Source organism: Pelophylax lessonae, assembly GCF_965119305.1.
Source record: "Pelophylax lessonae genome assembly, chromosome: 4".
NCBI lineage: Eukaryota > Metazoa > Chordata > Amphibia > Anura > Ranidae > Pelophylax > Pelophylax lessonae.
Window position 1 is genome coordinate 55046245 of NC_138771.1, and position 23855 is coordinate 55070099.

General features: G+C 40.1%; 1 protein-coding gene across 2 annotated transcripts in view; it reads left to right on the forward strand.

Annotated features, from left to right (window-relative positions):
* Nucleotides 1-23855, forward strand: part of ARNT2 (aryl hydrocarbon receptor nuclear translocator 2) — a 228672-nt gene that overhangs the window by 106873 nt on the left and 97944 nt on the right. For both annotated transcript variants that reach the window (XM_082253227.1, XM_082253228.1), the window contains one exon: nucleotides 6682-6784. In XM_082253227.1, coding sequence (XP_082109353.1) covers nucleotides 6682-6784 — 103 coding nt within the window. The remainder of the gene's footprint in view (nucleotides 1-6681; nucleotides 6785-23855) is intronic.

Here is a 23855-nt window from a genome sequence, read left to right on the forward strand (position 1 = left end):
ATGTAGCAGATGATACAGATTTGCGGCAAAATGCACACACGCTCACACAACCACACACGTCAGAGGGCCCCATCCACCCACTCAGGGCCATACGCACCAAGTCTCATAGATAGCAGTGGCAGGTCCAGATACAGACAGTGTAATAAAATTACCAAAAAATAGGCTCTTGTGGCTCGTTTCCACTGAGCTTTCTGGTACGAATTTGGTACGGTAAGCTATTTATGCCGTTTCCACTATAATTGGTACCCTAATTCCGAACCGTACCGTACCACTTTTTGGTACCCTTTCGTTGGGGTACCAAGCACATTAGTACCGTACCAACAGGGTGGAGCTACACTCTGCAGAACTTTGATTGGTTGACAGAGAATCGTCTATCACAGCTTTCCTGCTACACCACGCCTATCATGAAAGGGTACTATTGGCAGTGGAAACGCAATGTGTACCGTTCCGAACCGTACCGTACCGAACCGTACCGTACCACTCAGTGGAAACAAGGCATTAGTGCATTCTATGCCAATAGCTGAATTCTCAAATTAATGCAGATAAAGTAAAAAATCTACATACACAGTGGGGATCGAAAGTTTGGGCACCCCAGGTAAAAAATTTTATTAATGTGCATAAAGAAGCCAAGGAAAGACGGAAAAATCTCCAAAAGGCATCAAATTACAGATTAGACATTCTTATAATATGTCAACAAAAGTTAGATTTTATTTCCATCATCGACACTTTCAAAATGACAGAAAACAAAAAAATGGCATCTGCAAAAGTTTGAGCACCCTGCAGAGTTAATATCTTGTACTGCCCTCTTTGGCAAGTATCACAGCTTGTAAACGCTTTTTGTAGCCAGCCAAGAGTCTTTCAATTCTTGTTTGAGGTATCTTTGCCCATTCTTCCTTACAAAAGTCTTCCAGTTCTTTGAGATTTCTGGGTTGTCTGTCACACACTGCTCTTTTAAGGTCTATCCATAGATTTTCAATTATGTTGAGGTCAGGAGATTGTGAAGGCCATTGCTTTTTTTTCAACTCTGGCTGTGACTATATTAAAAAAAAATCTAAGATTTTGCAAACCTTTTGGTTTTGATGCACTTGAAATGTATTTAGCTCATTTAAATTGATAGTTTTTTTTTTGTTTTGTTTTGTTTTTAATCAGTATGCTTTTCTGATGATTTAGGGCTCTTTCACACGGGCATTCTGTATGTCCGTATATCACCCCATCCGTTTGCGGGTGATATACGGACATAATGAATGTCTATGGAATTGCGGATGTCAGCGGATGACCATCCGATTTGCGTCCTTTCAGTTCTGTTCCGTTTTTTGGAATGGAACAGAACCCTATTTTTCTTTCCGTTAAAAAAACGGAACGGATGCAAAATCGGATGTTAGCGGTGTCATCCGCAATCCCCATAGCCATACATTATGTCCGTATATCATCCGCAAACGGATGGGATGATATGCGGACATACGGATCCGTGTCATCCGTATCCGTGAAAAAAATTTAAAAAAAAGTGCCGCAGCGGAAGAAGAAATCGGAGCGGCCGTGTGAAAGAGCCCTTAAGGGTCTAATGGACTCCGTTATAGGCAAAGAACAATAGTTGTCATTATCATTACTTATTTATAAAATGCCAGCATAATGCCAGCATATTACACAATAACTAAGGGGAAAGGCTCAATTGATAATGGCAGCAGTAAACCATGCCCAGGAACAGTCCAAGCAGGTTTGTCCTGCACTAGGTTTATAGTGACTGTCCTCTGAACTCAGATAATCTGTCACAGCTGGGTATACTATGCCAGACACGTGTTCTTCTAACCAATACCGCTCATAACAGGAAAAGCTTGGCTAGGGCTCACCCAAGCCATATGTCACATACAGTTTGGTTTTATAACCACAGTCTAATTAATTAACAAAACATGTAGTAGAAATCTCATCCTTTTTTCTGCTACTGAAAGTCCAAATGAAATCAGATGTCTGTGTACACCATCAGCCAGGCAGATGAGAAAAAACAGTTACAGTCTAAGGAGACATTATTCATGTATCTTAAAGTCTATTTAAACTGTTAGTTTATATTAGCCAAATACCTTACAGGTATACCAAAACTAAAGGCATTCAGTGTCTTAGGCCCCTAGCTAGCTCCGTTAGCTCAGTGGGGATCGCTCCATGAATCCCCACTGAGCAGACGGATGACAGGTCCCTTTCTGCTTACTGTACAGAGACAGAGCTGTCAGAGTCCCGCTCTCCTCTATGGGGAGATCAGATGAAAACGGACAGCATGTCTGTTTTCATCCGACCCACTGGACGGATGGCGAGCGTATCGCCATCCTTCTGTTTTAACCACTTATGGGCCATACACACTATAAGATTTTCTGAAGATTTTTTCCTTTAGATTTACCAAAACCATATAATATGAGGTCAAACCTAAACACTTTCAATTTGTATGAAATCTGGCAGGCCCTTGCACTACATAGAAAAGGTAAATCTGAAGGAAAAAGTCTTCAGAAAATCTTATAGTGTGTATGGCCCTTAAGCCCCAGGCCTATTTTTGACACTTTTTGTTTACAAGTTAAAATCATTTTTTGCTAGAAAATTACTTAGAACCCCCAAACATTATATATATTTTTTAGCAAAGACTCTGGAGAATAAAATGGCAGTCATTGCAATATTTTTTGTCATGCGGTATTTGCGCAGCGGTCTTTAAAAAGCCATTTTTTTGGAAAAATTACGAAAAATCACATTTCACTGCATTTAAAAAAAACTAAACAGTAAAGTTAGCCCATCTTTTTTTGTATATTGTGAAAGATGATGTCACCCTGAGTAAATAGATACCCAACATGTTATGGTTTAAAATTGCGCACACCCGTGGAATGGCGACAAACTACGGTCAATAGAAATCTCCATAGGCGACCCTTTGAAAAATTTTAACGGTTACCAGTTTAGAGTTAGAGTGTAGCTCTGGCGATCACGGCTATACCTAACATGTGTGGTTTGAACAGCGATTTAATTTGTGGCTTGACTTCCATATACGTTTTCTTTCGTGCGCGAGCTAACGGCGACGGGGCGGCTAAAATCTTTTTTTTTTTTCCTATTTATTTATTTTTTTATTTTAACACAGGTTTTTAAAAAAAAATCTGTTCACTTTTATTGCTGTCACAAGCAATGTAAACATCCCATGTGATATATGCAATATGCAGTGACAGGTACTCTTTATGGAGGGATCGAGGGACTAAAAGACCCCTCCACTACACTTCCATGTATTCAAAACGCTGGACTAGGTCTACGTCACTTTGCGGTAAGTGGTTAAGCGGATCTTGTCTGATTGGATGACAGACGGGTGTCAGCGGACACATCTCTGCTGACATCCGCCTCTCCATAGAGAAGAATGGGTGGCCCGATCAGGTCCACCTGAAAAATGGACAGACAGACCTGATCGGTCTGATCGTGTGAAAGGGGCCTTACAGTTGGTTCTCTTTATGAAGCAGCCACAGCCTTAGTGGAAAAGTCTGTCTCTTGCCAGCAGCTGCAGAGTGGGACTTTTGTTGTCTGTGGGAAAGCTGTGATCTCATTGCAGTGGTCCAACGCGCCCCCTACTGAGTCAGACCTATAACACTGTAATCCGCAAAGTTTATGCTACCAATCAGCACTATGATACCCGCTGATTGACAAGCTCCAGCTCTGCCTCAGCAGGGGGCATGTCTAAAGATGGGAAGGCCCAGAACAATTTTTGAAAAAATGTTTTTTTCCCGTTTTTTCTAAAAAAAAACAATTGTGGAATATATTCTTTTACAATGATAGGTAATAAATCTTTGACATGGTATATACAACTATAGAACATAAAGACCTTAATGAAAGATTTATGAGACTTTATGCAAAGTTTTAAATTATTGCAAGTTCTCTCAGCTGAAGGCAAGCAAATCCTGGAATACAGTAACACTGTACTTCTCAATGCAGTTCTCAAACAAGAGAAACACGCATCTCTGCCACTAGGGGGCACTGCAGGGGAAAGTTTTGTGGTCTCCATCTTGTACATCCTACAGTTGGGTGATTGTTGGTATAGAGTAGATGATAGTTTCTGTCCCCTCAGGCCTTAATTGACAGGCAACAGGGTAAATTTGTATGACAAATTAGTTCATCTTTATAACATTTAAATTATTCTTATTAATATTCTCCACCATCCCAGCATAATGTTTCCCTTTAGTCTGGTCAGTAAAATGGTTTCTTTTTTTTCTCCTCTGAGTAAACTTATGAGATCAACATCTAGAGTTTGGAAACATTTTCACAGTGCAATTTCTGCTGAGAGCAAAGCTGTGATTTGCAAATATTGTCAAAAGAAATATTATTTTCCAAATGCTACAAGGATGACAAAACACATCCTTGCATGCCAGAGGTGCTCTAAGGAAAATTAGAAATACTTTATGGAATGAAATGATGAGGACCATAATGGAAGTACGAGTAACTTTTCCCTCAAGAGTTCTCATTCCAGAAACACTCTTTTTGCTGCTTCAGGATCATCATAAAGTGTTTCCTCACCAGCAGCATCTTCAAGTATGGAAGTGTCACAAACCACAGCCTCCCAAAAATACACAATCCCTTCATTTATAAATAAAATGACGCCTGAAAATCAGGAGAACATTTATCAGGCTCACAATATATGCTTCTGGATCAGCATTGTCAATAACTGAAAATTCAGATTGTCAGGATATTTTTAAAGTATTATGAGGGAAAGAGGAGTGGTCACCTGTTCTCATGTATAGGTGAAATATTCTTATCATATACAGTCCTTGTTTTTCAACTTGTAATAAAAAATAACATTTTAGAAAGCAAAATTCGTTTACTGAATTAGCAGTACTTTTATTTCAAGCATAATACATTTATATACACTGCATTTAATCTTCCCAGTGTAACCAAATGACTTTCAGTTTGTAAAACTACTCCACACTGAATTATTTTTTTAATTTTTACTATATTTTTCCAAAACTGGGGAAGAAAATTTTTTTTTCCCATGGCTTCAACATTTCCAGAAATTTTACATCTCTAGGTGTGTCAGACTTCTGCAAAGAGATCACTGCTTCTATACAGAGAACAAGCATTTTTGGGGAAGGAAGCTTTACACAGGATGTGGCTGCATTTTATTGTGCATATTAGCCAGCATTGTGTATTATGCAATAACCGGTATAAGGGACACATTGATGGCAGCGGTAAACCATGGATGACAAAGGGGCATCTAGGAACAGCCCAAGCAGGTGTGTCCTGCACTTTTATTCAGCAAAGCAGTATAGCCAGTTCAAAGTATAACAAGTCTATGCTGGCGGTCCATTTCCACCAGACAGCCCATAGAGTACAGCGGGCTGTGGCTGTGTTCACTCTGAATCAGCAGAGCGGACACGGACCTGTTATCCACCAGTGGGAAACAGCGGAGAGATCCACTGCTGAGCAGGCGGATTCGCTGGCGGACACCACCAGTGCAGATTCAACAAAATGTTTGCTATCAACTTTATAACCCAGAAAAACTTCTTCTACTCTCCTGCTAAGCTGGGGTTTGACTTTGCTAAACCCTGCCAACCAAAACTTTCTTCTCCAGTGAGAATGCTTCAGTGGTCAGGAAACACATTCTCACTGAACAGTGGAATGGCACTGGTAGAATTTAGAAAGTGTGTGTGTTTGTGTCAAGCTCAGCTTGAGTTTATGAGCTGTGTAAACAGGAGCCTTTTTTTTAAGAGATGAGAAAAGGAGACAAATGAAAAGGAACCTAAACCTCTACCTCCTGGCCAAAATCAACAATGCAAATTTCAATATGTAATATTTATTATTTACCATATCCTAAGGCCCCTTTCACACATACGGACCGTTTGTCCGTTTTTCATCCATCCGTTGATGGATGAAAAACGGACATCAATGCATTCCTATGGAAAAACGGATGACAACGGACGATCATCCGTTTTCATCCGCTTCCGTCAATATCCGTTTTTTTTAATGGATAAAAGCTCTATTTTTCTTCTGTTAAAAAAAACGGATCGGATGAAAAACGAATGTAAACGGACAAAGGGTATCAGTTTTTCATCCTTTTTTCATCAATTTTTCATCCGTTTTTCATCCGTTTTTTTACATCCACAACCAATGCAAAAACGGATGAAAAACGGATGAAAAATTGATGAAAAACGGATGAAAAACTGATACATTTTGACGTGACTGAACTGATGAACTGAATGGTCCGTATGTGTGAAAGGGACCTTATGTGACTTCCTTGTTTATGTATGTCTGTACGGACTGTGTATACTGTGCCAGAAGAAGGCGTTATTTTTCTGTCGCTGTTAGCATACATTCCATCATCAGACAAATAGGAAAGGGTGGGCCAGGAAAATGGCATTTTCCTAACCACCATAAGGTGAGCGAGCAGGCAGTTGGAAATGTTATTTTATCAACATGACAGGTGGGAGACAGCATCACACCTGTTTGTGTGCTGACATTAAAGGTTTAAAGTCACCATTAAAATGAATTATTGCAAGGGAGCAGACGGAATGTTAGAAAACACTTTAGACGCTATATACGTCATATGTCTAGAAAAGTTCTCCTGCAGTAACCTATTAACAGAAATATGAGCATCCTTTAAAAGACAACTTGATGAAAATGTTAATCTAATAGGAAACCGAGAGGGAAAATGAATCATTCTATTTTTATTTTTTTGCTTAGGACGGATTTTGGACTTGAAAACCGGTACAGTGAAGAAAGAAGGGCAACAATCCTCAATGCGAATGTGTATGGGATCCCGCCGTTCATTCATTTGCCGGCTGAGGTAATAATATTATCCTGATGTATGTGCATTCTTTTATAAAAGATGGAAAATTGGCTTGTGACCTTTTGTTAATTAGGAGCAGCATCGGCTCCATTTGTATATTTCGATTGGTGTTAAAGCGGAGTTCCACCTAAAAAAAAAAAAAGACATAAAAATACCCCCGTTACAGTCAGGGCTAGTGCATTCCACAATGGATAGCCTCTGAACTGTCCCGGGTTGCACTTACCTGCAAGAAGAAATACTTACCTTGAAAATGTATTGTCCAGCGCTGCCATCTCAGGTGTGGGCAGCTTGAAGCCAGCGTGATCCTCTTCTGCGTCCTCTTCGGTCCCACGATGCACTGCGCTGGCCCTGCCGTCACTTCCGGTGCCTGCGTGTCATCCCTCCACAGCTTCTGGGCATTAGCAGGGAATGACACGCCCGCACCGGAATTGACGTTGGGGCCGGTGCAGGCGCATTGATTCCTGGGAGCGATGGCGTTCAGCTCCCAGGAATCATTGCAAGCCAGGAAGTGACGACGGGCCGTGGCCGCCGAGGGGTGGAAGAGGAAGTAAGGTAAGTATATTTTCTTCTAATCCAAGGTAAGTAAAAATAAAAAAAAATAAAAAATGCGATTATCCATTTCTTTTTAAGGTGACCCGGACCAAGAAGATGGACAGAAGTGTAATTTTAGGGTTGAACTCCACTTTAATACCCCTGTTGTATTTAAAGTGATTCTAAAGGGAAAAAAAAATCACAAACTTGTTATACTTACCTGCTCCGTACAATGGTTTTGCTCAGAGCAATCCTGATTCTCTTCTTTTTGGGTCCTCCACCCGCTGTCCTGGCTCCTCCTCTCTGCAGAGTGCCTGCAATAGCAAGCCTCTTGCTATGGGGGCACCTCGCTCCCGAGCCACGCTCTGTGTGTCCATTCACACACAGAGAGTGGCTCGGCTCTCCCCCGATCTCTCCTCATTGGCTCACTTGCTGTGATTGACAGCAGCAGGAGTCAGTGCCTCCCACTACTGTTTGAGCCAATGAGGAAAGAGAGACCCAGGAGAGCTGCTGCTTTCATGCATATCACTGAAACGAGATGGGGGGCTGCACCCAGAGGAATGCATTTAGGTAGAAAAAACTTTAAACCTTTAGAACCACTTTATTATTAATTATAGTTGTAGCAGTCCTTAATTTTAAAACTATATCTGGATTTTCAGTTATGCCCCATACACACGTGCAGATTATCTGCAGACTTTTGTCTGCAGACTTACCTTTTCTATGTAGTGCAAGGGCCTGCCGGATTGCATACAAATTGAAAGTGTTTAGGTTTGACCTCATATTATATGGTTTTGGTAAGTCTGCAGACAAAAGTCTGCAGATAATCTGCACGTGTGTATGGGGCATTACACCAGAGTTCTTCTTTCAACCTTTGCTTCTACAGAAACATATAGATAAGCAGGATTTTTTGTTGTATGTGTGTATTATATTTATAGTAGAAAATAAATTTGCGCTACAGTGCCTTTAAAAAACCTTTCACTGAGAGTATCATAGCCATCAGTGTATTTATTTGCTGAAAGTTGTAATCAGAATAATTTCCTCTCTCTTTTCTGTTGAAATCTAGCAATTCATTTTAATATACAGGAAGAATGATAGCTAAGTGTTGAGCTAAAGGGCCTTGTATGACTGTGAGCTGGGAGTAATGATAGAGGGCTTCTAGGGACGGCTTTGAATGTTCTTGTTTCATTGCCGTGAACAGCCGGACCCTCTGGAATTTCAAACATTGCTCATACTAATTAATAATCTTGGCATCTACCTAAAAAATGATCTTACTGGCCTTAGCATGAAACATTTTTTTTGTTTTAGTATGAAATATTAGCACTGAACAGACACGTGTAAAGGCTATAAGCCAGTCTGAATATTTTCTGTTGATCTCTCATCAGTATCATATAGACTATTCATAGGCAATCGTATTCATCTATTAAAAAAAATACATATCTATAAATATTCAGTTTCTGTTGAAGTATTGCTGCTGTGTTTTGAATTGTTTAAAAGACTGAATTCTATTTATTACCTGTTGTATCAGATATAGATTAAAGGAGTTGTAAAGGCAGAAGGTTTTTTTATCTTAATGCATTCTATGCATTAAGACAAAAAGCCTTCTGTGTGCAGCAGCCCCCTAATACTTACCTGAGCCCCATCTCTGTCCAGCGATGTACACAAGTCCCTTGGCCATCCGGGACTCTCTTTCCTGATTGGCTTAGACATAGCAGTGGTGCCATTGGCTCCTGTCACTGTCAATCAAAGTCAAGAGATATATAAAACTCCGCGCAAAAGGACTCTAGTGGGATATGCCCAGAAATTCTGTAAAGAAAATATGTCCCAGTGACAGGTGTGTGGGGTAAATATAGTATATAGATAATGTGTATAAGTATAGGCTGCAGCCTCCCTGAATATTAGTCCGGGGACTAAATGTAAAATGGATAAAAGATAGGGTGTTGGCGCTGCCTATTTAAAAAAACAGTAAAAATGTACAAACTGTAAATGTAATAAAGTGACAGTGACAAATAATTTAGCGTAAATATTGCATGCTAAAACATAACTCAATACAAATGAGTGCTAAAATAAAAATGCTTAGCAGATAAAAGTGCTTATCAAATAAAGTGTTGTAGTGCACGTGCAAAGAAATCCCAACTATATCATATAGTATATGGAAAGTGCTGTAAAGAGCTAATATACAAAGAATAGGTATACAAATACCAAAGAAATATAATAAAATAAAAACACAATCAGAATAGTGTTAGTGTACAAATAGAATATACTAAAAGGAAACACAATCCAAATGGTGCTGGTGTGCAACCAATCTGTGAATAGTCCCAACACAATCCAAATAGTGCTGGTGTGCAACCAATATGTGAATAGTCCCAATATGGAATTTTTATATAGTCCAGTGACTGAGTATATTGTGCAGGAAAAAAAATATATTTTTTATATATGGGTGGTAGGTGACAATCACTGTATACAAAAGGGTGACCCCGTGCCGTGTGGTAGGGTGCTGCGTGGTCCTTTCTGGTGAACAAAGCTCGCTTACCAGAAGCACCCACCCCACACAGGGGTATAAGGCGGATGTATAAGGATCAAGGGTCTCGGTGTCTCCCCTCCTCCTGGGTCGATGGGTCCCTGAAGTGGTCCCTGGGGTTCTAGCTGGAGGTATCCCTGGGGTATTAGTGGATCCTACTATTCTCCTACAGGCTGGGGATGGTCCGAGAGGTCCGCCAGATATAGCTCATAGCCGTATACCAAGGGATGATAGATAGACAAGGCACATAGCGTAATACTGTCTAGGAGGTTTATTCAATGTAAAACAGAAAGGTACTCACAATCAGAAAAAAGTAAACAGGCACAGGTACGAGTGTGGAGCGCGGTGTGGTCCAAGCCTCGTTCTCTGTGTGCAGGAACCGGAAGTGACGCGACACGCCGTACGCGTTTCGTAATCAATACGTCCTCAGCAGCGTCGGTACACTTCCGCCATGGTCCCTTATAACTACATGCGGTAGCTAGGCAACAGATTAAACACAGGTCGGTGAACCCTGGAAGGAACCCGGAAGGAAGCTCCAGGGCATCGGCTACAGTAATATGGCGATCAAGGAAGGCTATGGCAAAATAAACTTTTTTCGTATCGCCAATCGGTTATGTGTGCTGGCCAAATATATGTAATATATACCGAACCTGGGTAGTTTGTTTTGTTATATTATTCCACTGCTAATCGCATGTAGGTAGTCTGGGAAGTGACATACATCGTAAATACTAGACAAAATATATATCTAAAACATATTAACCCTATGTAAACTCTAATCAAACAATAAAAGGTGTGTATAAAAAAGTCTATATAAAAAAGAGTGAATGTTTATTATAAAAAGAAGTGGATAATTTTATATAAAAAAGGAGAAAATTTAGAAGGCCATCTAGTGGTATATAATGAGAATACACGTGATGTAAAAGGCTAGAGAGGGAAGTAGCCATTATTTGGAAATTGGTGGAAAAAATGGACAAAGGTAATAGTATTTGAATCGTCAAGGACAAGGTATTTATAAATTGGAGTGCAGTGAAAGTGGTGAATAATTTATTTAAATTATGGCATCTCAGATTTGTAATATATGTGTATTTCTGGTAACAAGATATTATGAAGGGAACTAGTAACATAGGATGATTCTATAACAGTGGGTGAGGTGGGCATTAAATTATTAATATAAATAATTATTAATGAATAATAAAAAAATAAAATAAAAAAGGGGGGATATATGGCATGGTGACTATAAAATTGTTTGCTGAAAGATGTTCGATTATTATATATATGTAAAAATATTGAAATTAATATAAAAATATTGAAATTATTATAAAAAAGGGGAGAGGGGGTGGACCGACTAATGGAACCGACTAATAAAACCAATTGATAGAGCTCGGAGTGTTTTGAAGATTAAAAATTAGAGATAAAACAATTAAGATCGATGTCTAAGTTAAGGCCTTTGGGCTGTAGTGTATTGAGTCTATATATCCAGAAAGTTTCGTTTTTGGAGATTTTAATCTTCTTGTTTTCTCCTCGCCAATGTGCAGCTATGGTATCGATCCCATAGAAGATAAGTCCACTTGGATTTTTATTATGTTTTTCTGCGAAATGTCTGGATAGACTATGTTTTGGGAAGCCTTTTCGTATATTCTTGATGTGCTCTCTGATCCTGACGAATAAAGGTCTTGTTGTCCTGCCCACGTATTGCAGCCGGCACGGGCACTCAACAACATAGGTTACATGATCTGTGCGACAAGTGATTAGTTTATTAATGTGAAATTCTTCTCCACTGGCTCTGGATTTAAATTTGAGTGTTTTCCTTGGTTGTCGTCTATTCGTTTTACATGGTAAACATCTATTGCATCTCACAAAACCTTTAAGGTCTTTGAATAATTTTACTGTCTGTGGAGGGTCAATTACATTGTGTACTAGTTGGTTCCGAAGTGAGGGTGCCCTTCTATAAATGAATGTAGGTTTATTCGGTAGTAATTTTGATAGAGTTCTGTCTGACTTGAGTATTGGCCAGTATTTTTTAATGATACGTTCTGTGTCTCTAAAATTCTTGTGGAACCCCGTGATAAAAGCTGTATCTCTCTTATTGTTGTGTGTGTGGTTCTTTTGTGACAATAAATCTTCTCTATTCATTCTTCCAACTGTTTCTCTGGTTTTGAGTAGGGTTTCCTTGTTGTATCCTTTCTCTTCGAATCTTTGTAGTAGTATTGAGGATTGTGTCATGTAATCTTCATAGTTGTCGCAATTGCGTCTCATACGGATAAATTGACCCTTAGGGATGTTTCCTTTCCAATTCGGATGGTGACAACTAGTATTAGGTATGTAACCATTTCTGTCAGTGCTTTTAAAAAAAGTTCTGCTCTTTAACATCTGTTGGTCTTTAAAAATTTGTAAATCGAGAAAGTTAATTTGTTCTTGGCTCCAGTTGCCCGTAAATTTTATCCCGTAGGGGTTATTATTAAGAGTGGAGAAGAATTCTCGCAAAGTGTCTTCAGTGCCATTCCAAATTATTACGATATCATCAATGTATCGTCTGTAAAAGGCTAATTCAGGAAATTGTTGGTTATATACGGCATTCTCTTCAAGCATGTCCATTAAAAGGTTGGCGACACTCGGTGCATACTTAGCACCCATAGCTACTCCTTTCGTCTGCAGGTAGTACTCACGATTATACCAGAAGAAATTGTGGGACATTGCCAAATCAAGGCCTTCCATGATATAATCTATCTGGATCTGTTTTAAATTACTCTGTTCATGTAATGCCTTTCTTACTGCAGTCAGTCCGTCAGGTTGGTTGATGCTTGTATATAACGAGTTCGCATCTATGGTGGCTAAAAGGCAATTTTCTGGAATAGGTATGGATTTAAGGGTCTTGATCAATTCTGAGCTATCTTTTAAATACGATTTCCCCTTTTTAACGACAGGTTGGAGATAACTGTCCAAATACTCACCAAGTCGAGATAGTAGTGAGTCCACCCCGCTCACAATGGGTCTACCGGGGGGTTTTTGGGGATCCTTATGTATCTTAGGTAAATAGTATACCACTGGTATTTTACTAGATTGTGGCAATAGATATTGTGCCTCTTTTTTATTCAATATGCCAATTTCTTTCCCTTTCTTGATGTAATCTTTCAGTTTCTTTTTGTATGATTTAGTGGGGTTGCCTTTTAGTTTTTTGTAAGTGTCTGGAACCTGTAAAAGATTTCGCATTTCAGCTTCATAGTCGGTTTTCTTTAATATAACCAGGCCTCCACCCTTGTCTGCAGGTCTAATAACTATGTTTTTCTTTTTTTCAAGCTGTTTGATGGTATGTTGGATATAATTAAACTTTTTCTTATTGGTTTGAATATTTCGTAGGTCTGTCTCTACCATCTTCTTGAATGCTCCAATACATTCACTACCAGGTACTTTGGGGTTAAAAAGCGAATTATTTCTTAGACCTGTGTGTTTAAAATTAGAATCATCTGGGATTGTTGTGGAGCCTTTTAAGTTAAAATGTTTCTTAATTTTAATTTTTCTTAAAAATCTATGTAAGTCAATAAAAACCTCAAAAGGGTCCACCTCTTTATTAGGTGCAAATTTTAGACCGAGATCTAAAATAAAAAGTTCATCTGGGGTAAAAACAATGTCCGTGAGATTAAAAATACCTTGTCCTAAAATTCGCGTCTTCTTTTTCTTCTTGCCTCCCCTCTTTCCTCGTGTACGTCTCCTTCTTCCCAATGTGTGTTCTGGTATTGTGGTCTCCTTCAGGGAGGCCCCCGGCAAAGACCACCATCGTACGGGCCTCAACAAACTCAAGGCTGGCATCAACCTCAAGGAAGACCCAATTGGAGGGGCCCCCACCCACACAACAATTGGAACACCTACCATCCCCGGAATCGGAGACCTGCCCCACCCAGAGGAGGGGGAGGCTTTCAAGGACGACCCTGGAGAGGTCAACAACAAGGAGGATACATGAGACCACAATACCAGAACACACATTGGGAAGAAGGAGACGTACACGAGGAAAGAGGGGAGGCAAGAAGAAAAAGAAGACGCGAATTTTAGGACAAGGTATTTTTAATCTCATGGACATTGTTTTTACCCCAGATGAACTTTTTATTTTAGATCTCGGTCTAAAATTTGCACCTAATAAAGAGGTGGACCCTTTTGAGGTTTTTATTGACTTACATAGATTTTTAAGAAAAATTAAAATTAAGAAACATTTTAACTTAAAAGGCTCCACAACAATCCCAGATGATTCTAATTTTAAACACACAGGTCTAAGAAATAATTCGCTTTTTAACCCCAAAGTACCTGGTAGTGAATGTATTGGAGCATTCAAGAAGATGGTAGAGACAGACCTACGAAATATTCAAACCAATAAGAAAAAGTTTAATTATATCCAACATACCATCAAACAGCTTGAAAAAAAGAAAAACATAGTTATTAGACCTGCAGACAAGGGTGGAGGCCTGGTTATATTAAAGAAAACCGACTATGAAGCTGAAATGCGAAATCTTTTACAGGTTCCAGACACTTACAAAAAACTAAAAGGCAACCCCACTAAATCATACAAAAAGAAACTGAAAGATTACATCAAGAAAGGGAAAGAAATTGGCATATTGAATAAAAAAGAGGCACAATATCTATTGCCACAATCTAGTAAAATACCAGTGGTATACTATTTACCTAAGATACATAAGGATCCCCAAAAACCCCCCGGTAGACCCATTGTGAGCGGGGTGGACTCACTACTATCTCGACTTGGTGAGTATTTGGACAGTTATCTCCAACCTGTCGTTAAAAAGGGGAAATCGTATTTAAAAGATAGCTCAGAATTGATCAAGACCCTTAAATCCATACCTATTCCAGAAAATTGCCTTTTAGCCACCATAGATGCGAACTCGTTATATACAAGCATCAACCAACCTGACGGACTGACTGCAGTAAGAAAGGCATTACATGAACAGAGTAATTTAAAACAGATCCAGATAGATTATATCATGGAAGGCCTTGATTTGGCAATGTCCCACAATTTCTTCTGGTATAATCGTGAGTACTACCTGCAGACGAAAGGAGTAGCTATGGGTGCTAAGTATGCACCGAGTGTCGCCAACCTTTTAATGGACATGCTTGAAGAGAATGCCGTATATAACCAACAATTTCCTGAATTAGCCTTTTACAGACGATACATTGATGATATCGTAATAATTTGGAATGGCACTGAAGACACTTTGCGAGAATTCTTCTCCACTCTTAATAATAACCCCTACGGGATAAAATTTACGGGCAACTGGAGCCAAGAACAAATTAACTTTCTCGATTTACAAATTTTTAAAGACCAACAGATGTTAAAGAGCAGAACTTTTTTTAAAAGCACTGACAGAAATGGTTACATACCTAATACTAGTTGTCACCATCCGAATTGGAAAGGAAACATCCCTAAGGGTCAATTTATCCGTATGAGACGCAATTGCGACAACTATGAAGATTACATGACACAATCCTCAATACTACTACAAAGATTCGAAGAGAAAGGATACAACAAGGAAACCCTACTCAAAACCAGAGAAACAGTTGGAAGAATGAATAGAGAAGATTTATTGTCACAAAAGAACCACACACACAACAATAAGAGAGATACAGCTTTTATCACGGGGTTCCACAAGAATTTTAGAGACACAGAACGTATCATTAAAAAATACTGGCCAATACTCAAGTCAGACAGAACTCTATCAAAATTACTACCGAATAAACCTACATTCATTTATAGAAGGGCACCCTCACTTCGGAACCAACTAGTACACAATGTAATTGACCCTCCACAGACAGTAAAATTATTCAAAGACCTTAAAGGTTTTGTGAGATGCAATAGATGTTTACCATGTAAAACGAATAGACGACAACCAAGGAAAACACTCAAATTTAAATCCAGAGCCAGTGGAGAAGAATTTCACATTAATAAACTAATCACTTGTCGCACAGATCATGTAACCTATGTTGTTGAGTGCCCGTGCCGGCTGCAATACGTGGGCAGGACAACAAGACCTTTATTCGTCAGGATCAGAGAGCACATCAAGAATATACGAAAAGGCTTCCCAAAACATAGTCTATCCAGACATTTCGCAGAAAAACATAATAAAAATCCAAGTGGACTTATCTTCTATGGGATCGATACCATAGCTGCACATTGGCGAGGAGAAAACAAGAAGATTAAAATCTCCAAAAACGAAACTTTCTGGATATATAGACTCAATACACTACAGCCCAAAGGCCTTAACTTAGACATCGATCTTAATTGTTTTATCTCTAATTTTTAATCTTCAAAACACTCCGAGCTCTATCAATTGGTTTTATTAGTCGGTTCCATTAGTCGGTCCACCCCCTCTCCCCTTTTTTATAATAATTTCAATATTTTTATATTAATTTCAATATTTTTACATATATATAATAATCGAACATCTTTCAGCAAACAATTTTATAGTCACCATGCCATATATCCCCCCTTTTTTATTTTATTTTTTTATTATTCATTAATAATTATTTATATTAATAATTTAATGCCCACCTCACCCACTGTTATAGAATCATCCTATGTTACTAGTTCCCTTCATAATATCTTGTTACCAGAAATACACATATATTACAAATCTGAGATGCCATAATTTAAATAAATTATTCACCACTTTCACTGCACTCCAATTTATAAATACCTTGTCCTTGACGATTCAAATACTATTACCTTTGTCCATTTTTTCCACCAATTTCCAAATAATGGCTACTTCCCTCTCTAGCCTTTTACATCACGTGTATTCTCATTATATACCACTAGATGGCCTTCTAAATTTTCTCCTTTTTTATATAAAATTATCCACTTCTTTTTATAATAAACATTCACTCTTTTTTATATAGACTTTTTTATACACACCTTTTATTGTTTGATTAGAGTTTACATAGGGTTAATATGTTTTAGATATATATTTTGTCTAGTATTTACGATGTATGTCACTTCCCAGACTACCTACATGCGATTAGCAGTGGAATAATATAACAAAACAAACTACCCAGGTTCGGTATATATTACATATATTTGGCCAGCACACATAACCGATTGGCGATACGAAAAAAGTTTATTTTGCCATAGCCTTCCTTGATCGCCATATTACTGTAGCCGATGCCCTGGAGCTTCCTTCCGGGTTCCTTCCAGGGTTCACCGACCTGTGTTTAATCTGTTGCCTAGCTACCGCATGTAGTTATAAGGGACCATGGCGGAAGTGTACCGACGCTGCTGAGGACGTATTGATTACGAAACGCGTACGGCGTGTCGCGTCACTTCCGGTTCCTGCACACAGAGAACGAGGCTTGGACCACACCGCGCTCCACACTCGTACCTGTGCCTGTTTACTTTTTTCTGATTGTGAGTACCTTTCTGTTTTACATTGAATAAACCTCCTAGACAGTATTACGCTATGTGCCTTGTCTATCTATCATCCCTTGGTATACGGCTATGAGCTATATCTGGCGGACCTCTCGGACCATCCCCAGCCTGTAGGAGAATAGTAGGATCCACTAATACCCCAGGGATACCTCCAGCTAGAACCCCAGGGACCACTTCAGGGACCCATCGACCCAGGAGGAGGGGAGACACCGAGACCCTTGATCCTTATACATCCGCCTTATACCCCTGTGTGGGGTGGGTGCTTCTGGTAAGCGAGCTTTGTTCACCAGAAAGGACCACGCAGCACCCTACCACACGGCACGGGGTCACCCTTTTGTATACAGTGATTGTCACCTACCACCCATATATAAAAAATATATTTTTTTTCCTGCACAATATACTCAGTCACTGGACTATATAAAAATTCCATATTGGGACTATTCACATATTGGTTGCACACCAGCACCATTTGGATTGTGTTTCCTTTTAGTATATTCTATTTGTACACTAACACTATTCTGATTGTGTTTTTATTTTATTATATTTCTTTGGTATTTGTATACCTATTCTTTGTATATTAGCTCTTTACAGCACTTTCCATATACTATATGATATAGTTGGGATTTCTTTGCACGTGCACTACAACACTTTATTTGATAAGCACTTTTATCTGCTAAGCATTTTTATTTTAGCACTCATTTGTATTGAGTTATGTTTTAGCATGCAATATTTACGCTAAATTATTTGTCACTGTCACTTTATTACATTTACAGTTTGTACATTTTTACTGTTTTTTTAAATAGGCAGCGCCAACACCCTATCTTTTATCCATTTGTCAATCAAAGTCAGTTAGCCAATCAGGGGAGAGAGGGGGGCGGGGCCGAACAGCAGCTCCTTGTCTGAATGAACACAGCTGCAGCTCAGCTCGGGTGCCCCCATAGCAAGCTGCTTGGTGTGGGGGTACTCAGCAAGAGGGAGGGGCCAGGAGCACAAAGAGGGACCCAAGAATAGAAGGATCCAGGCTGCTCTGTGCACAACCACTTCACAGGGCAGGTAAGTATAACATGTTTGTTATTTAAAAAAAGAAAAAACGAGACTTTGCAATCACGTTAAGGTTTAGTTTACACTTTCAGCTGGGGTGCTGTCAAAACATGCAAAGGAACTGCATTTATACCTCTTCCCCTAAGCTGCAAAGGCAGCACTACAGGGCTATACACATGCAATGGCTGCTATGCTTTAACCCCCCTGGCGGTAATCCCGAGCGTGACTCGGGGTGGATTTTTTAGTGCAGGATCGGTAACCCCGAGCCACGCTCGGGGTGAATGTGCAGAGAGCGCAGCGGTGTCTCTTACCTTCTCCTGGCGATCCAGCGATGATCTCTCATTGCTGTGACCGCCAGCCGAGAGTCTCGCCGCTCCTCCGTCCTCCGTCCTCCGTCGGTGTGATGACTTCCTAGTTCCGTTCCCTGCAGCAGCAATGCTGCATGGGAGCGGAACTAGGGAGGGAAGTTCAAAAAAAAAAAAAAAAAACGTTGCACAAAACACAAACACAACACATTTTATATTATATATACATATATATATATATATATATATATATATATATATATATATATATATATATATATGTATATATATATATATATATATATATGCATATATATATATATATACCGGTGTGTATATATATATATATATATATATATATATGCATATATATGTGTGTGTGTATATATATATATATATATACACACACACACATATATATATATATATATAATATAATGCATGAATTATAATCTAATCAATAATATAATTTTATTATATATATTATATATTAAATAATAAAATTATATTATTGATTCGATTATAATTAATGCGTTTGTGTTTCAAATTTATCACATCTGGGATGTCTACTAGACTCTTGTTTTGGTCAGGTTTAAGTCAGTAATTACTAAGAATTGTAGGCCTATAATACATAACGCCAAATTTCCATGAAAAAAATTGTACCGCTTTTGGTATGTAATTCCTGACCAGTGTTGCTCATCTTAGTTTAAAAAAGTAATTAGTTACAGTTACAAATTACTTCTCCCAAAAAGTAATTGAGTTACTGACTCAGTTACCACATAGAAAAAGTAATTAGTTACTCAGCAAAATAACTGACTTTTTTTTTAATATTCTATAATGCAATTACGTTCTATAACATCTTTAATAGCAGTGGCGTGGGCGCTCTGGTGGAGATGTGGGTGTGGCACACTGGTGTTGGGTGGCTGCCTGGCTGGTGGTGGCGTGGCACACTGGTGGTGGCGTGGGCGCTTGGCACACTGGTGGTGACGTGGGCGGCACACTGGTGGTGGGTGGCTGCCTGGCTGGTGGTGGCGTGGGCGCTTGGCACACTGGTGGTGGCGTAGCACACTGGTGGTGATGTGGCACACTGGTGGTGATGTGGGCGTGGCACACTGGTGGTGACGTGGGTGTGGCACACTGGTGGGGGGCAGCTGCCTGGCTGGTGGTGGCGTGGCACACTGGTGGTGGCGTGGGCGCTTGGCACACTGGTGGTGACTTGGGCGGCACACTGGTGGTGGGCGGCTGCCTGGCTGGTGGTGGCGTGGGTGCTTGGCACACTGGTGGTGACGTGGCACACTGGTGGTGGTGTGGTGGGTGGCTGGTGGGTGGTGGTGGCTGGTGGGGGTCTGAGTCCTGACTGTCTGTGATTTTTTTTTTTTGTTACCTGCTTTGCTGGGCTTGCTGGTGGTGGTGTGGCCTCTGGCCTGGCAGGCACACTGTTGTCCGGGTCCCTCTGGCTCCTTCCTCCTGCAGGCCTCAGGCCTGCCTGTCTCTGTGCCTCTCTCCTCTTCTGGGCTGGCTGTGTGCGTTGGACTGGACTCGTTGGTGGACTGGTGGTGGTCTTCCTGCTGGCTGCTGCCCACCAGTGCCCTACTGCCCTGTGGTGGTGGTGGACTGGTGGTGGAGTCTCCTCCTGGCCTGGGCTGGACTATATCGTTTTTAAACTGTCTGCTGGTCTCTGGTCTCGGTCTGTAACTTACTGCCACTGGTTGACTAGACTAGTTGTTGTACTTGTATATCATTTATTTGGCACTGGCAGACTGGCACTGTGGGTGGGCGGCAATGGGCCTGACTGGGTAGGATCGCCGCCTCGCCGCCGGACTCTATGCCCGCTCTCCCCTGTCCTCTTGCTGCTGGCGCGCTGTTCTGTTGCTGCCGTGCCTGTGAGACAGCATTCACTCCTGTCCTGGGCTGGCGCCGCGTGACGTCACGTGACTCACTCGATGAGTCTCCTCCTCATCTCTCTCCAGGACCGCGGACAGCGGTCATAGAGGACTCGGAGAGGGGGAATACAATTACATCTACTGCCATCTAGTGGCGGTAGATGTAATTGCGGTAACGCAGCTGGAAGTAGCTGCAGCGGAGTTACAGGGAGACAATGAGTAATCTGATAGATTACTCGTTACCCTGAAAAGTAACTGCGTTAAGTAACGCCGTTTACTTAAACGCAGTTACTTCCAACACTGTTCCTGACATAATCATACCGCCAGGGAGGTTAAATCACAAAAATTATGCCAGCTGTCGTGTTTGGTGGGCAGCAGCACCACTCGCTTAGCACAACCCATTCAAATGAATGGGGGCCACATTGCCCTGCCACTGTAGCAGCGTGGTGCTGTGGGTTTTTAGGGGTTTAACAACAACATAATGCCTCCTCACCGCCTGTCAAATGCCCTCTGAAAATCTATCCACTGCAGATCACTCTCCAAAGGTCTGGCACAAATGTAAGTGAACCCTAATATGAATATAGTGGCATAGAATGTTTTTTTTTTTACTTTTAAAATAAGCTTGTAAATATAGCAGCCAGATGCTGTCAGATTCATCATTCCATTCAACATTTATATTGCTCGCTTTTTATTATTTAGTAATTGTGTTTTAATATTTCATTATACATGGCGTTTCTTTAACACTTTTTCACACAATGCACTAATTTCACCCCTGATGAAGCTAGCTATAGCAAATCAGTTTGGGTTATGGGACACTTTTTTTTAGGTTATAGGGTTTTGTAGCACGTTGTTGATTTGATATTTTATCAAAGAGTACAGAAAGACATTGATTTATTTACCAAAAAGATTCTGCTATTTTGGTGGAACTCTGAGGGGCAATTTAGCAACCTATACATTTAGAAAAGTACATACAAAACTACAGGCTTAAAAAAATACCAATGCCAATATTTATTTAAGACATATATTAAAAAAGCTCCCATTCGGAAGCAGAAAAACTGACGTTTCCGTCACATAAGACAATAGAAAACAAGTACACACAACTCCCTTCTTGAAAAGGGTAAGTCAATACGTAATTGATAATACATCTAGAAATTGATGCAAAGTGCTAATTTCAGCTAATCATAGATGACTTGCATCATACTTGCACATCAAGTACATTTGATGCTACTCTGAGCTGGGACTTCCAACGCGTTTCAAAACATTCAAACTTTTTCTTCATTAGGGATTATTTACCACTCTGCAATCATAAATGACCATTATTACATTACAATTCTTCAATTGAGTAGGTACAATAATTTACGATCATATATAATACACACCTACATTCACATAGAATTAAATTGCAGTATTGACCCACAGACGACCTATGAGCAGAGTGCATTTGTCCTCCCCAAGTTGCACAAGAGCCTTATCAGGTACCTTTCCCCTACTAGGGTGTCCCCACCATCAGAATATGTTTCCGTATGAGAGAAATAAAAACTTCTTCGGAAGTACTCAAACGAAATAGAAAAAACAAATATGTATATGCATATACGTGTGTCCTACAGTAATATACAATAGACAAAAGGGGGAATACAAGAGAGAGGAAGATGACATACAACTCCCTCAGTTCTCTTATATAACTAAATAGCCGGTATACTTACAAAAATATAATGATATAATGTGTATGTGGAAGATCCCAGAACGTTGGAGGAGAGTTCCCAGTTTGGCTCCCAATGGATAAGCCCTTCATATAAAAGAGAAAAAAAAGGAGAATAATACTAATCCACAACCCTGTGCAGGGGAAAGGAGACGAAGAAACATCCCCTTCCTAACTTCCACAAATAGGAAGAGAGAAAAGGGAAAAATAAATAGTGTACTTACAACAAAAAGAATGATGTTGCTGTCTCCACTAAAATCTCTATCGAGCCTAATCCTGGCTGGGGTTGCAGCTCCCACCTCACTGTGTCCCCCAGGAGAGGCAGACGGAATTGCATCTCCCAGTGTCTTCCTATATACACTGCGCATGCGCGATGCGGCACACCGCGCATTTGCTTCACCGCCGTTCCGCCCCACTGCATACTGCACATGTGTAAAGCGCACATCACGATTACAGAGCACTCCAATGGAGCCCATTGCAAGGATCGGATGGCAGCTAGCTATAAGGAGACAGCTGCCGACACAGGATAAAAAGCGGCTAGTATCAAGGCTCCAGACCTGGATAAATGGGGGGGAAAATAATATTGCAGTCCCCCTCTCATAGCCACATAGAAGGCCCAGTTAAAAATTGAAAAACTGGGGCCTTCCTGTGTAGGGTGCAAACTTATGGCAGAACTCCAGACCCCCCCCCCCAGGCCATCCGCTATGTCAACAAAGCAAAACAATTAACGAAAGCACAATTAATATCTATACTTTCTTCACTGTACTGCACTACCATATTGCCAGGCAGATTAGGCCCTACCGACATGAAAGCGCAGTCAAGCATCAAAACACACTTGGGTCATAAGCAACTAGAAAATAAATTATTTTGAAAACATTGAAAAATTCATAAAATTCAACTCAGCAGGAAAATTAGCGCTATTACTCCTAGGAGAATTGCAGGAAAACATTTTTCTTTTTTTAACTGGGCTTTGTGTACCCTCTTCTTAACAATCTTTTTGTAAATTAATCTGCTTCTCTTTGGAAGTCCGCATTGGTTGTACAATTCCGTTTAATTCGCAGAAGCTGACTAAAGGGAATGGATTTTTTAGCGACTCTGGGTGAAAGCTTTCAGTGTGAAGAAATGTGTTTCCTGCTGTTTCCTTTCTAAACAATTTACTGCTTAATCGTCCTCTCTCATCTTTACAGATGCTAAAATCAAGGAAATTCACTTGATGTCAGTCATATGTCATGGTAAAAAAAAAAGGTTCATGTAATTTTGATTAATTGTTTGAAGACATTTCTTTAACAGATTTACTGGTCCATTCCAGACAAACAGAATGTCATCTATGTATCTTTTCCACAAAGTAATGTGACCAGTATACATAGACAGATCACCATTAGATAGAAAAGTCTGCTCCCACACCTCCAGATGAAGGCTGGCGAAGGATGGGGCACAACTTGTCCCCATCGCTACGCCACGTATCTGGAGGTAATGGGACCCTTGAAAAGAAAAAACGTTGTAATATAAAGTATACTCCAACATTTGTAAGATGAACTCATTAAATTTCCATTTGTGCATGCTGCATTGGCATAAAGCCTGTCTAACTGCAGCAAGTCCCTTATCAGGTGGTATGCAATTGTAAAGCGACTCCACATCAACTGTGACTTGATATGCTGTCTCCGGAATTTC